The sequence below is a fragment of the Eurytemora carolleeae genome, unplaced genomic scaffold, assembly GCF_000591075.1.
Source record: "Eurytemora carolleeae unplaced genomic scaffold, Eaff_2.0 scaffold115, whole genome shotgun sequence".
In the NCBI taxonomy this organism is placed as follows: Eukaryota; Metazoa; Arthropoda; class Copepoda; order Calanoida; family Temoridae; genus Eurytemora; species Eurytemora carolleeae.
The window spans coordinates 76,032-90,414 of record NW_019396189.1 but is presented as its reverse complement, the minus strand read 5'-3'; the positions used below and the strand labels follow the sequence as shown (position 1 = coordinate 90,414).

At 34.6% G+C, this 14,383-nt stretch overlaps 2 protein-coding genes across 2 annotated transcripts; both read right to left on the bottom strand.

Annotated features, from left to right (window-relative positions):
• Positions 1 to 1,932: 1,932 nt before the first annotated feature.
• On the bottom strand, positions 1,933 to 4,306 carry LOC111697667 (katanin p60 ATPase-containing subunit A-like 2). The gene is made up of 3 exons (XM_023467742.1): positions 4,014 to 4,306; positions 3,270 to 3,444; positions 1,933 to 2,928 (listed from the first exon to the last, which is right to left on the bottom strand). Exons 1-3 carry the CDS (start codon positions 4,083 to 4,085, stop codon positions 1,976 to 1,978), a joined length of 1,200 nt encoding a protein of 399 aa, XP_023323510.1. The 5' UTR covers positions 4,086 to 4,306; the 3' UTR covers positions 1,933 to 1,975.
• Positions 4,307 to 4,952: 646 nt separating this feature from the next.
• LOC111697673 (uncharacterized) lies at positions 4,953 to 7,587 on the bottom strand. The gene is made up of 4 exons (XM_023467753.1): positions 7,523 to 7,587; positions 7,056 to 7,125; positions 6,335 to 6,411; positions 4,953 to 5,566 (listed from the first exon to the last, which is right to left on the bottom strand). The coding sequence occupies exons 1-4, from the start codon at positions 7,576 to 7,578 to the stop codon at positions 5,440 to 5,442; spliced, it is 330 nt and encodes a 109-aa protein (XP_023323521.1). The 5' UTR covers positions 7,579 to 7,587; the 3' UTR covers positions 4,953 to 5,439.
• Between the last annotated feature and the right edge of the window lie 6,796 nt (positions 7,588 to 14,383).

The window sequence follows — 14,383 nt, the reverse complement described above, 5'->3', positions numbered from 1 at the left end:
ACGGCAGAATATTTTAAAAAGACATTTTTATATCAAGCCATATATTGTTCTGTTTCCAATTTATTTGTCCATTATTTTTGAGGTCTTTCTAATTTTTCTAATTTTTTAAAAGAGACGACTAACGGAGTTTTCTCGTACGTCATGACTAATTCAACTTTTAACCATCTCGTTTTTTGCCAAATTATTAGGTTTATCCGGTATAAGACGTTCAAGGCAGAACAAATCAGGTCGTTGTATACTGAGAGTTTTAGGTCGTTATTAAAGTTTTATCCTTGTTGATATTCCTGTATAGCCTTGAGAGGCATAGGTACCATAAAGTATGTGTGGATTCTTTCATTTCCATAAATAAAAGACAGAAGAATAAATTGATTTGGTTCAAAAGAGAGGCAAATCAAATTTTTTACAGCCTTTTAAAGTCGTTAAAAGTTAATCATGAAAAATCTCCAAAAAATCACTGGACATCTTGACATTTGTACCGTGTGTTCTGAACCTAGCCAAATGCTGTAAAACGTTATTCTACATCTAAGTGTTCTGAGATAAAACAAAGCAAAGAAGAATGCTTGCAATTCAAATAAATAATGTTCAAAATTACTAAATGTTATGGTTAATAGTTAAAATTAGTTTTATCCAAAAGACTAACAACCAAAGAATGCAATACTTTAAATGAAAGGTGTTTGTCTCTATAATAAAGCTCCTTGCCATATATGTATGTATACGTTTGTATGATAGCTATAGCTGGCCAAACGGGTGGACCGAATGGGCTTAATTTTTTTTAGGGATTCTTTGAGTACTTCGGGGGTAACAAAAGCTTCGATTTTTTTCACAATTCGATTTTTTAAAAATTCCGCGGGCAACGCCGGGTACTCTAGCTAGTTTTTATATAAAAGTCTGGGATGAAGACCGCGGTTTTTAGATTAAACCATGCCTACATATGTTTTACAAATTTACTGATATATTTATTATATTTTATATATATATATTTTAGTTGAGACAATTTAAATATAAAATTACCGGGGGCCCTGTTTATAATATTATATAGTCTAGGGATACTAATATCATCATATAAATATAAAAGCAGAAAACCTTCATTGATTAGAACCCCTTGCAACCGGGAAAGGAATTGAGTATTTGCCACAAACTAATATTTTCTATATCCCTATATCTTAGCAGCTACACGTCATGTGCCTTAGATATTTCAAACTATGAATTATACTGAATCAAAAAGTTTAAAACATCAAAGGTTTTCACCATCAGGTTGCAAAAATTTAAGTTTGTTGCAAAGATTCAATTTCTTTATAAAAATGTAATCCTGTAAAACCCTCAAATCTAGGAACCCTTAAACCATTGCTTCTGCAACCCTCAACCCTCCATCATTGTAATCCTAGAACTCATGCTTCCTAAAACCCTGGAACAACTGAACTCACAATCCGTGGACTCCTAAGACCCTTGAATCTGGAACCCAAATCCTTTAAATCCCGCGGAAACCCTGGAACCTAAGAACCCTAAATATCTGGTGCCAATGAATCCTAAATAATTCAAATCCTGGAACCCTGAAACCAATGAATCCTTTAACCCTTGAACCCTAAGTACTTTAAATCCTAGAACCATCGCACCCTGGCAATTTAGAACCATGGAACCCACGAATCATACAAACAGAGAACCATAAAACTATGGAATTAAAATATATCCAAATTAAACCCTAGAAACCTGAAACCTGAACCTCTAGGAACCCTAGAACTTTATCTAGCCTATTGTATAAACCCCAAGTCTAGTTAAGAGTGAGCCCCCCTGTCCCCTAGAGCTAATATACAATATGCAGAATACACTAGATTATGGATTGTAAACACACAAAGTAACCGTCCCCAAAAAAGGTTACCCGTCCATTATAACCAGGGGCTGATTGACAGATTAATTTTATATTTAAATATTTCATAATTTTATTAATGTTTATTTCTAGGGTGTGTCGTTAACAAACTTAACAAGATCCAAATTTATTGTTCCAATCGTTAAACTTGGCTCTGCTAGCCGTTGATGGTTTTACTTTCTCTTTTGCTTGAAGAAGAATATCGAGAGAAATCTCTAGAGATTCGTCCTTCTCCGTTTTGCGTATGGCGGTTAGTATCCCCTCCCTACAGAGCATTGTCAGATCAGATCCGGAGTAATCCTTAGTTTCCTTGGCAACCTTAGCGAGCTGTTCAGGTGGAGGAGGAGATGTTACTTCTGTATCAAGACACCTTGAGATAATATTAAACCTCTCCTCCTCCTCTGGTAGGTTGACAAGGATCTTCTTGTTAAATCTCCGGAGTATAGCTGGATCTAGACTCCAGGGTAGGTTGGTTGAAGCCAGGAAAAGAATGTTAGCTGAGTCCTGACTCTCTAATCCGTCCAACTGTACCAGGAGTTCAGCTTTACATCTCCGACTCGCTTCATGTTCGTTGCTCGTCCCACGCTCACTCAGAATAGCGTCCGCCTCGTCCATAAATATGGTGGCCGGCGAGTTTAACCTCGCTAGAAGGAACAGGAGGCGAATTAATTTCTCACTGTCCCCTCGCCATTTACTCGCCAAACTTGAACATCTTATATTAAAAAATGTTGTATTGAATCTACTCGCTACTGCTCGCGCCAGCATTGTTTTTCCTGTTCCTGGAGGACCGAAGAGAAGAATAGAACTAACACAGTTTGAAAACATCTGAGACTTCTTGAGACTGTTGAATATGGTTGGATACCGTAGAGGATAGAGGACACACTCCTCCAGAGCCTCCTTCACATCCTGGTGACCTACTACACTCTCCCAGGAGATGTCAGGTTTGTCTGTGATCACGTCCCTGGCCAACCACTGGATCAGCTCCCTGCTCTCCTCCCCAACCATCAGACTGGGAGGGAATATTAACTCTTTCTCCTCAACATCCTGCTCCATCATACTCCGTCCTGAAGTAGGATACAAGTATTAGTCAATTAATTGTTAAGATAAATATTTAATTTATCAATTGCAGTGAAATCATTCTATAATGCAAGACTATTAATGGTTGTGATAAAAACTATGGCTTATACACGATACAGGATTACCCACAAAGGATGAAACTTTAATGACGACCTAAAACTCATAAAATATACGACTCCGGAGATTTAATTTAGTTTTCTGCATGCCCACTTTGAAATAGATGATGATTTAATACATATAGAAGCTATATTGGATAAAAAGTACGAATTACTACTTTTTCATTGAGTTTAATTTTCTTATGTAAAATATTGTATTTTAGTTTAATTACCTTTAACTTGAAGGTCTGGTTTGGGTCCAAGCAAGGTTGGTTCTCCAGGTCCCTCTTTCGTCTGGAGAGAATTTCCTCGGTTTAAAGGTTTATGAACTTTCCTTCGTCTTGAATCTTTTCCGTCTCCTTCTCTCTCCACCTTCCGACATAGTTCAGGACGTTTACTGAATTTTACCTGGAATATCAGAAACTTAAACAAAGTTTTACTGGCACTAAAAATAAAATTTCAAGAATCCCCGAATCAAAAAGTTGTATTCTTAATTCACATAGGTATCCTTTACACCATTATTTGACCAACATTAAGGAAACTATTGTTATTTTACTAACTTAAGAATAGTTAAATATATATCATCAGCACTTTAACAGAGAAACCACAATTCAAAATTTTCAATTTTCTGATTGAAAATATTTAGCAGCTTTTCTCTGACAAACCTTTAAAGGTTACCATTGTGAATCGAACATGCATCTCTTTAAAGTTGAGGGTCAGTTTAAATTACGAAATCTGAATCCCTCTACAAGAATCTCCAAAGTTTAAACAAACCCTGTCCCTGTTCTTTGCTTGATAAATGATAATGATAAATGTTTAAAATAAATAGTAAATGAAATGACACAAACTTCTGAGTAAAATTATTTCTTCAATCTAAATATGAAATATATTTCTGGATTAAAATGGTTTAATTAAAAATTATTGTTATGTTTTTAAAAAAAACTTGGCGTAATTGAGGTGATTAGTAGTTATTATACCTGATGGTAGGACTCGAACTCTGCCAGGATAATATTTAAATCAATATTATCACAAACTGCATAGTTCAACATGTCCCAGGGCAAAGACGATCCTGAAGAACTATCACGATTAAAGAATCACGAAGGATAAGACTTTAATGATTTAAATCTAACAATATAAGGGTTGAACTAGGAGTTTTGCCATAAATAAATTCTTTAAATTATATTTCAGGAAATTTGCAATGAAAAAAATGTTTTACAATCGGTACCAGTACATACGTTGGACCAGGACAAACGTTGGACTAGTACAAACGTCGGACTGGTACAAACGTCAGACCAGTAAAAACGTCGGACTAAGGAAAAAAATATTTGAATTTTAAGATTTAAAAAAAAAGTTATTCCTTTTATCGACTTGTCTAATAAAAATCTACCCAAAGGTACTAAGTTCATGCCACTAACTCAAATATTCTCATCCCCTATATCTTTGCAATCTAGTAATGGTATTAACCTTTAATACTTTCAAACTTTAACTGTTAATGATCTTACAGATTTGAAATATTAAAGGTAATACGACACTCGGTTGCAAAGATATAGGCATATTGAAACATTAGAGTTTGTGACAATTGAACTCAACTCAACTCCTTTTTGGTCTGTTGTTTTATAGAGCTAGTGCTACCTTTAAAGGATAAGAATTTATTCAGTTGTCTTCGATTATTATCACAATTAGTGAGTGATTTTTAATTTATTTCTTATATCAATGGTCTTTTTTTATAACTCAACCAAAGTCCGACGTTTTTCCTTATAAATGTACCCGTCCGACGTTTGTGTACTGGTCCGACGTTTGTACTTGTCCGACGTTTGTACCAGTCCGACGTTTGTACCGGTCCGACGTTTGTACCAGTCCGACGTTTGTACCAGTCCGACTTTTGTACCGGTCCGACGTTTGTACCAGCCCGACGTTTGTAAATCCGACGTTTGTACTGTCCGACTTTTGTAGCGTCCGAAGTTTGTGGGTCCGACCTTTGTACTGGTACCGTACAATCGTCTCTGAAGTCTCAGATCCTTTGTTGGTAACCTCACTAGCCCTGTACTTTATATCCCTATGTTCGAAAAACAAAATTTAATCCTAAGACGACATTTGGAGGATAATATATTTGGCTGGTTTGCTCAACACTAATCTGCTTAAATTTGCCATTTTTTATGAAATACAAATATAGAGAAACAATTTAAATGAAATCTAAAAGAGACTTTTTATGGTTTATAAGATGTAAATCATAAATTGGGCCTAATTACAGGTGTGTTGAGACCTTTTTAAAGATAATAATCACTATCACTCGTTCACAAAAATTCACAAATAAGTTTAATCTAAAAATGTCAAAAATTTAAGATCATCCTTTGTGGTATATTTTTGCCATTTCTAAATCACCAAGTCTTGATGTTTATATAATCATTGAGTTCCTAGTATATCAGCAGCTTCTTTAAGTCCTTCCTCTACTAGATGATGATGGATTAGAACAAGGATCTCACGTCTTCTTGCTTCCTGATGTTTCTTCTCCTGATCTCTTAAACCCCACCTACAGAATATCATGACTTTATATTGAATATATACAGAGAAATGTCCATGGAGAAGAGTCATCAAAAAAGATTCCCCACAAGAAAAACTAACTTCAAGTGCATCCTGTCTGTTGTGGAATATTTTCATATTTTAATCTTACAAAATTCTTCTTGTTAAATATTTAAATACAAAACCAAACAATTATTTATGATAAAGCAAATAAGAAAATATTTACGTTTCATGGCGAAAATAAGTTTCAATGTGAAAGTTAACTGGACTTTTAGTTTACCGTGAACAGGAACCCCACATCTTTGTTTACAAATAAATGTACTGCAGATTCTGGGAGAAATATAAAACACTCGACCAGAGCATCATTCAGTTTTTTAACATATATCCCAGAATTAGGAGAACATTTCTAAGCAAAACAAGAATACGGTGGTTTCTGGTGTATTTTCCTTGAGAATAATAATAGTATTGTGTATGACGAGTAGAAGCTTATAACTTTACTAAACCTAAACCTCTAAATACGGTGGTTTCTGGTGTATTTTCCTTGAGAATAATAATAGTATTGTGTAGGACGACTAGAAGCTTATCTGAACCTAAACCTCTAAATGTATTTAATTCCCCCCTAACCAGTTTTCGTCGGCGTTGTTTAGTAAAATATTATAACGCAAAATTGCATTTTCAAAAACTATTTCTTTTAGAATTGTGATCCAGCCCTCCCCCACCCCCTTCAACCATCACCACCACCCCCATGTTCCCTGCAGTGTAAGCCCTCTTTACTTACTTTGACTCTGGCATTGTCTGATCCTCTAAGTGAATTCTGGAAGAGTATTCAAGTTTTGGAAAAGACCAGCTGGGAGCCTAAACACCAAATTAAAATGACTGAACACAAGATCGATCAAGATCAAGTTGGAGCTTAAGAACCCGATTAGAATAATTACGGTCTGGACACAAAAATAGGATAAATATTAAAACATATATGCATTCCTTTAAAACAGCAAATAAGTTAACCCTATGATGTTTATAAACGCTTGTTATTACAATATGTCCATTTTATGCAGATTTTACGCACAAGTGTAAGAAAAGCTAATTATGTTGTGACACATATGAATTCAAAACATTTGTATTCGTCTTCATATCTCTTCAATGAAAGGAATTATGATAAAAACATACAAGATTTCAATCTTACAAGCATTTTACTTCAGTTTAATGCGATTCAATACCATGATTTGGTCATTTTTTAATTATTATATATAGTGGGACAAACTGTAAATACCTGAATATATTTAGCCGGACACACTGTAAATACCTGAAGATATTTAGCCGGACACACTGTAAATACCTGAATATATTTAGTGGGACACACTGTAAATACCTGAATATATTTAGCCGGACACACTGTAAATACCTGAATATATTAGCCGGACACACTGTAAATACCTGAATATATTAGCCGGACACACTGTAAATACCTGAATATATTTAGTGGTACACACTGTAAATACCTGAATATATTTAGCCGGACTAATATCTCTGGACTCCACTGTTTCCTTCTTATTTGCGGCAAGATGTTTTCTAAACAAAAGAATTCAGAGGAACTGAACATTTGCCTCAAACTCAAACTTTCTAATTCCTAGATCTTTGAAACCTGACAGCTTAAGCTTTTTTATAACAAACAATGGCAATTAGATCTAGCTGCAATATCAAAGGTCCGCAACACAAGATTACAAAGATATAAGGATTAGAAAATAAAAGTGTCCGGTTCCTGTAAAAGTTTTTTTTTAAATAATGTAGTTATCTCCGTTTTGCCCTCTGAAAATTAATAAGTTTCAATTGTGGGTTCTCTGAAAAAGTGAAAGGGAAGATTTAGGTAGCAGGGACAATGAAGGAACTTGGCATTGTTTATATCCCTTTTCAATGCAGAAAAATACGATATTTTCGTCGTTGGTACTCAGAATAAAGTTGAATTAACCTGAAAGCTAGTTCCCCTCGTGTGTTCACCCTTAGACTGGAACCCCCTCCAGACATTATATTGGTCTACCTGAGAAATAATCAATAAACAAACACTAAAAATACAATAATTGACTTTTAGATAAAAGTGTTTATTTCTTTTTTCCTTTTTTGTTGGGGGGGGGGGGGGAGGGGGACTAGTGTCGAGCAGTAATTGTGTACTGCAATTTTTTACGTGGGTAGATGAACCTATTTTGTAATCAAATATAGGGGAAAATACAGTAATGTAAAGGGGGTGCGGGGAATTCTTACTATTCCGTGTTCCCAGCTGAACCCCCAGGATGAAACTGCTATGTTTTATCAATACTAGAACTACACAGGAAAACTATGTAAAGTTAGCAAGGGTAATATAATTACAATGTTCAAACTTGATTAAAAACTATATTTGTTAAATTTCGTATGTTTGTCAAAATTTTCTGATTTGTTTTGAATTGGAGTTTTAATACCAAAAGTTTTTGAACCCAAAACATAAAAGAAATATTTGGCTCATTTTACAAAAAATATATAAATTCTGAATACAATATCAGTGCAAGACAGTGGTAACCAGAATGATGTGAAATTATGTCTTGAGTTTTAATAATTCAGTTTCGCCAAGGACTTTGGTACAATGGGACCAGAAGATTTTAATGAATCAAATGAACCTGAAACACAGAAGTTGTGCAGTTCATTATCAGAATCATTATATTTATACTTGGTTGTAAAGCTACTACAGCGATTGGTAAAGGAATTAAGTCTTTGTCACAAACTCAAATTTATAATCCGTATATCTTTGCAGACTGATGATGTTAACCTTTGATATTTAAAACTTAGATTATTTGATCTAACAGAATTCATAGTTTGAAATATCCATGGTCTACGATATAAGGTTCCAAAAATATAGGATTTAAAATATCAGAGTTTGTGCAGACAATGGCTACATTTCTTTATTTGCTTTAAAACGACAACAATTGCACAATATACATAATAATGCCTGAATGTTACCTCTTCTTTCACAATTTTATCGCTCTCATTGTATATTTGAGACAACCCGTCCAGGGTTGCAGGAGTTATTAATACTAATATATAATTGTGAAAATGCGTCGAAAAATAATCGATGACTATTGTTTGTAATATCTGAATGATTTGTTTGGAATTAAATTAATTTGTTTACGATCCGAGTTGAATGTTGCATCTTTCTGAATTTCTGGACACTACGTTCTTCAGTATGAGTCTTTTTTAACAATTTTCTTCTTATAGACGCAATCAAAAGCGCTTATTTTTCCTCGCAAGCCTATACCCCCTTTCATTTTTCGCGAACACTCCCTTTAAAAATGTTTGTTATAGTTTTCAGCTATGCATCCTGACGTAAGCTTAATTTTACATATTTTAGTGCGCTATCTGCCCTGAATTCTAATTTCTAAGTATAGTGAGAGTGTGCAAGATATTAAAAAGCAATAAAGATTCGTCACAAAACATAATGTATTCAATTCTTACACCCATATCATCGTTTAATTTGCATTTTTAACCACTGGGCCCACATCATTGCTTAATTTGCGTTCTTCGACCACAGTGGAGAAAATATGAAATAATTGGCACTGTGTTTACTGATGAAGGAAGAGTGCGGACAGAATTCGGAGAATTTACAGATATTTAAAAATTCGATTCAGACAATCTATGGCTTGTCAATAATCAAACTTTCTAGAAATCATAGAAAACGATTTCGGCAAAAAAACATATTAGAGAGAGTCGATTTTATGTGTCCGTAATATTTCCTAGAAACCTTTATAAACATTCTCTGTTGCAATACAGAACGCAAAAGCTAAAATACTTTTTAAGAAGGACAATATGACATTTACTGAGGACACACGTTGCGATTATTCTCATTGAGGGCGCAAATTTAGAATTCATTTTGAGTACGCCTGTTCAACAATTATGCTATAAACTAAAACAACATCTATTAGGTGTTTTTTTTTATTAATATAATATAAAGGAGGAGAAGGTTTTTTTCGATGCATTCTTTGAGGATGAGATTCTGGGTGAAGGTTAATAACATCTTGACATATCTCAATATTCATGAATATTCAAGTCTAAAATTATTGAAATACAACTGTTTTTGCGCCAGAAAGTCCAGGAAGTTGGTTGTTGGTCTATAGCTTCAGGGATGTCGGGAGGGATGGGGGAGGGGGGGGGACAGGGGGAGTGGAACCTGAAAAAAGTAGTAACTAAACCAATAACTATTTAGGAAGGGAGTGATGGCTGCTCCCAGGGTTTTGGAGTAAAATTTTTGAAAATTTATCCGACCTTTTATGAAAAGTCCTTTAAATAGGGTACTTTATAACCGAAAATTGAAGAAAGGGGTCTGCTACCCTTTTGTACTGTCTTTGTTCAGATATTTGCAGGAAAAAATTGCAAATTTCAGTCCAAATATCATATAGTTTTGATTAGCAAAACTGACGACATTTGTTTTAGCTAATACATTAAACATGAATGCGAATGTAAAAAAAATATTTGTTTGGCTCGATACATAAAGGTTTCATTTGAGCTGGTCTATACATCTCGATATCTTTATAAGTTACCTTATTTCCAATTTTTTTCAGGAAAAAAATCCAATTTTTTTCGTGAAAGAAAATCCAATTTTTCGCCTAAAAACCTGTTTGATTGATTTTTGCCATTAAATAATGCCTTTTCCTCAACATTCACAAAATGAAAATCGTTTTATGTCAAAATTAGAGCCTGGATCAGTAAAATCTATGATTTTCAGGGGGTTTATTCAAGCCCCCCCCCCCTGCTGAGCCTCCCCTCAGAGAGAGAAAAATAATTAGCCCCCCCCCCCCGCCCCGGAACACAATTTTTGAATGTACGCTCCTGAATGTTAGGAATATTTCACAATTTGTTTAGCTGACGATGTTGTAAAGAGAATTATCAAAAAAAATCTTATAATACGAAAAAAATCGTTCCATGGGCGTCTTAATTCGATATTTCTTTAACAATAATAGTGATAGTAGATATGTGAAAACATAGTAATTCATCAATTTTTTTTCCAAATCGAAAATCCGTATAAAATGCGTCAAGTTTTCGTAAACATAAGGTTTCTCTAGCTCCGGGTGCCAGGTTGAACTGGAGGGATGAAGAAATAAGACGGAGATATTCAATAGTTTACTCAGCAGGCATAAAGTATACCAGGAGGGGTTCTTTTCTTAATCTTTTCAAATCTAGAAATTACAAAAATGATAAATATTTATTGGTCATAAAAGAAAATCAAATCAATTCCTTCATTCATTTCTGCTGCTTTGAGATCAGAGTGGGACACTCTGTATTAATATTAACATAACAGTTGGAAGAAGACGCAAAGAAAATAAATAAGAAACAAATTTAATCCAAAAACTTCGCAAGACTTACTCGTGGGAGACCACGTATGCACCACAGATTTTGGAAACCTTATAATTCGTTAAACTGTTGGAAATGGAAATTTCGATGAACATCTTGACATTTAATTTGAATTATCAAAGACGATCGAAATTTATTAAAGAATTAGAGACTAGTAAAATATTCATAAAAGAACTGACTTGACTTTAAAGTATTTCATTTCCATGATCATAAATCTTTTTTCGTAACCATTAAATATCTCATTAAAATAAATATTTGTTGAAAATCAATTGAAACCCAGTTTTCCTGGAATACACTTTTTACTTACTTGCCTCGGAACAATTAAACAAATTTGTTCCCAGGAACAATAAAATTGCGTGTAAAACTGACAAACAAAAGTTTTCTCAAAATTTAATAAATAATGCTCCTTCATACACACTGTAAAAGCTGTAAAACGATTTCTTCTTTGAATATAGTCTTTTTACGGCATTTTTAATGATTTGGCAAAACAGGTGTAAAGTTACAGTTGTAATCATAAAAATGATGAAACAGACCGAATAGATTCCGTAAAGTCGTCTCCAAAGTCTTATCATAATCTATGTGGATAACCCTGTATCCAGGTCGATCCGTGATATCTATGCTGGCTTAGTATATACTTAGGAACAATCACGCAACCTTTGTAAAACAGTAAACAATAATCAGGTAGTCCAGGGTAGATAGGCTAAATTACCAACTATTCAAGATTTTAAAAGAAATTAATTTCTCAAATTGACTAAACCCAACAAAATTATTTTTTTTATCAAGAATGGTTAAATGTCACTCTAAACACCCTTTGACGTCATCTAGGAATAATTTAACACTTTCGTCCTCGGCCATCTTGTAATAAAGATCATTGGTATTATGGGATTTTTGCACACATTTTAATGCGAATTATGTGCATAAAAGATGGGACGCATCATGGCATACTAGTCCTTAAACTGGAGTAAACCTTAATATTCATCTTCTTGTGATTCAGGGTGTCCAGAAAATCCAGGAGTACCAGGAATACCAGGAATACCAGGAATACCAGGAATACCAGGAATACCAGGAATACCAGGAATACCAGGAATACCAGGAATACCAGGAATACCACCATGAATACCATGAATACCATGAATACCATGAATACCATGAATACCAGGAATACCAGGAATACCAGGAATACTAGGAATACCAGGAATACCAGGAATACCAGGAATACCAGGAATACCAGGAATACCACCAGGAATACCATGAATACCATGAATACCATGAATACCAGGAATACCAGGAATACCAGGAATACCAGGAATACCAGGAATACCAGGAATAACAGGAATACTACCAGGAATACCATGAATACCAGGAATACCAGGAATACCAGGAATACCAGGAATACCAGGAATACCAGGAATACCAGGAATACCAGGAATACCGGGAATACAAGGAATACCAGGAATACCAGGAATAGCTGGAATACCAGGAATACCATGAATACCATGAATACCATGAATACCATGAATACCAAGAATACTAGGAATACTATGAATACCAGGAATACCAGGAATACCAGGAATACCAGGAATACCAGGAATACCAGGAATACCAGGAATACCAGGAATACCAGGAATACCAGGAATAGTAGGAATACCAGGAATAGCAGGAATACTAGGAATACCAGGAATACCAGGAATTCTAGGAGTTTCTAGGATCAAATCAAAAATGCCTGAAATACCAGAAATACCAGTAATACCAGAAATACCAGAAATACCAGTAATATCAGAAATATCAGAAATGCCTGAAATACCAGAAAGAAATGATGCATGCAAATTATAAATTGTCAAGAAAAAATTCCAACTAACTGTTACAATTTGTATTAAAGCTGGACAGTGGACATCCCACGACCTACATGTAATGTCTGCGACTTTAGAGTATCAAGGGACACCCTGTGCATATTCATGAATATTCTTCATATAGTGTACTTGTACACCCTGCATCCATAATAATATATATAGGGAGGATAACAGATAGATAGATGAATAGATAGCGCATGGAAGATTACGTATAATAATAATTTAGTTTTCAATCAGCTATTATATGGTGTATACAGTCTCGTTTATGCATGATAATAATACCTTAGGTAAATTTATATTCTCACCACCTCCTTATACTTCATCTTTACATATTCCACTTACATAGTACTTACTCTCCAATCTATCCTCTATACACTTATTCTACTCCCCTCCATCCACCCGTCTGCACTTACTCTAATTACCCCTTCTACTGTCTACTGTCTACTGTCTACTGTCTACTGTCTTCTGTCTACTGTCTACTGTCTACTGTCTAATGTCTATGTGTAAAAATAGAGAAACCCATGTTATATTCTGAAATGTCGCCACTGGGCGTTATAATTTCAATTTCCAAAAACCTCAAATTCACACGAGAATGTAAATATTAGAAATAGAATCAATTTTCACTTTTCCACGTTCGGTCAGTGTGCTGCATATCACTCAGGACACACCTGAAAGCTTAGCTTAGGGCAGGGGGTGGAAACGTCATGTGTGGTGTCTGTTGTTTCGACCCCTCTCTCTAACCTGGAAAATGTAGATTTTCAAAAAAAAAACTTCTTTTTGCCTGGATCGTCATTGAAAACAACAAAATCAACCCATTTTTATTTGAACATTTACAGAGATATCACGCACCTCTGACCCTTAAGTAAAAGTAAATTCAACATAAAGTCTGACCGCGTCAACCTTGCTGCACCGGCTAGTCCTATTGAGTGTCTGCTTTATTTACTCAATGTCCGGGCGATACAGTACAAACTGGGACCGGAAAGGTTGACCCGGCTCGGAAATTTCCAATGTACTACGGCTGCTCGTAATATAAACTTGTGAAACATATTTAAAATAAAATGAAGTACATAAACAATAAGATGGAGAAAGTTTGCAGATTTATCTTAAAAAGTCTTTTTCTTAATTCAAATAGGCTAAACTATAAGGAGTGTTTACACCATGCAAACAAATATATAGTGAGATTTCTGATGCATGATAGTTTTCTAAATCAACATCATCAACATTTATGGTTAAATTTCGTTTTCTAGAAAGAAAAACACTGTTGCATATCTGAGATTTTAAAAGCTTAAACCCGAGTAAGAACCAACCATTTGGGTTTTTCTATAAAAAATAATGTATCTATAAAGTTTGAATTTTCGAAACTAACATATATCTACTTGTCACATTTGATCTGACGGCATTCTGTCTGCTACAGAGAAAAAGCTTGCAGAGCAGTATCTCATTGGTCGAATCAGAACCAATCCTGACTTGGGTTCTATCTAAGCCCGAGTTTGGGTTTTACTCGGGTTTAAGCTTTTAAAATCTCATCTAAGATTAGTTTTCATTATAAACATTCTAAGTATGAATCTTTTTCGTGAAAACTTTAAGAAAAACAGTCCTAGTGATTT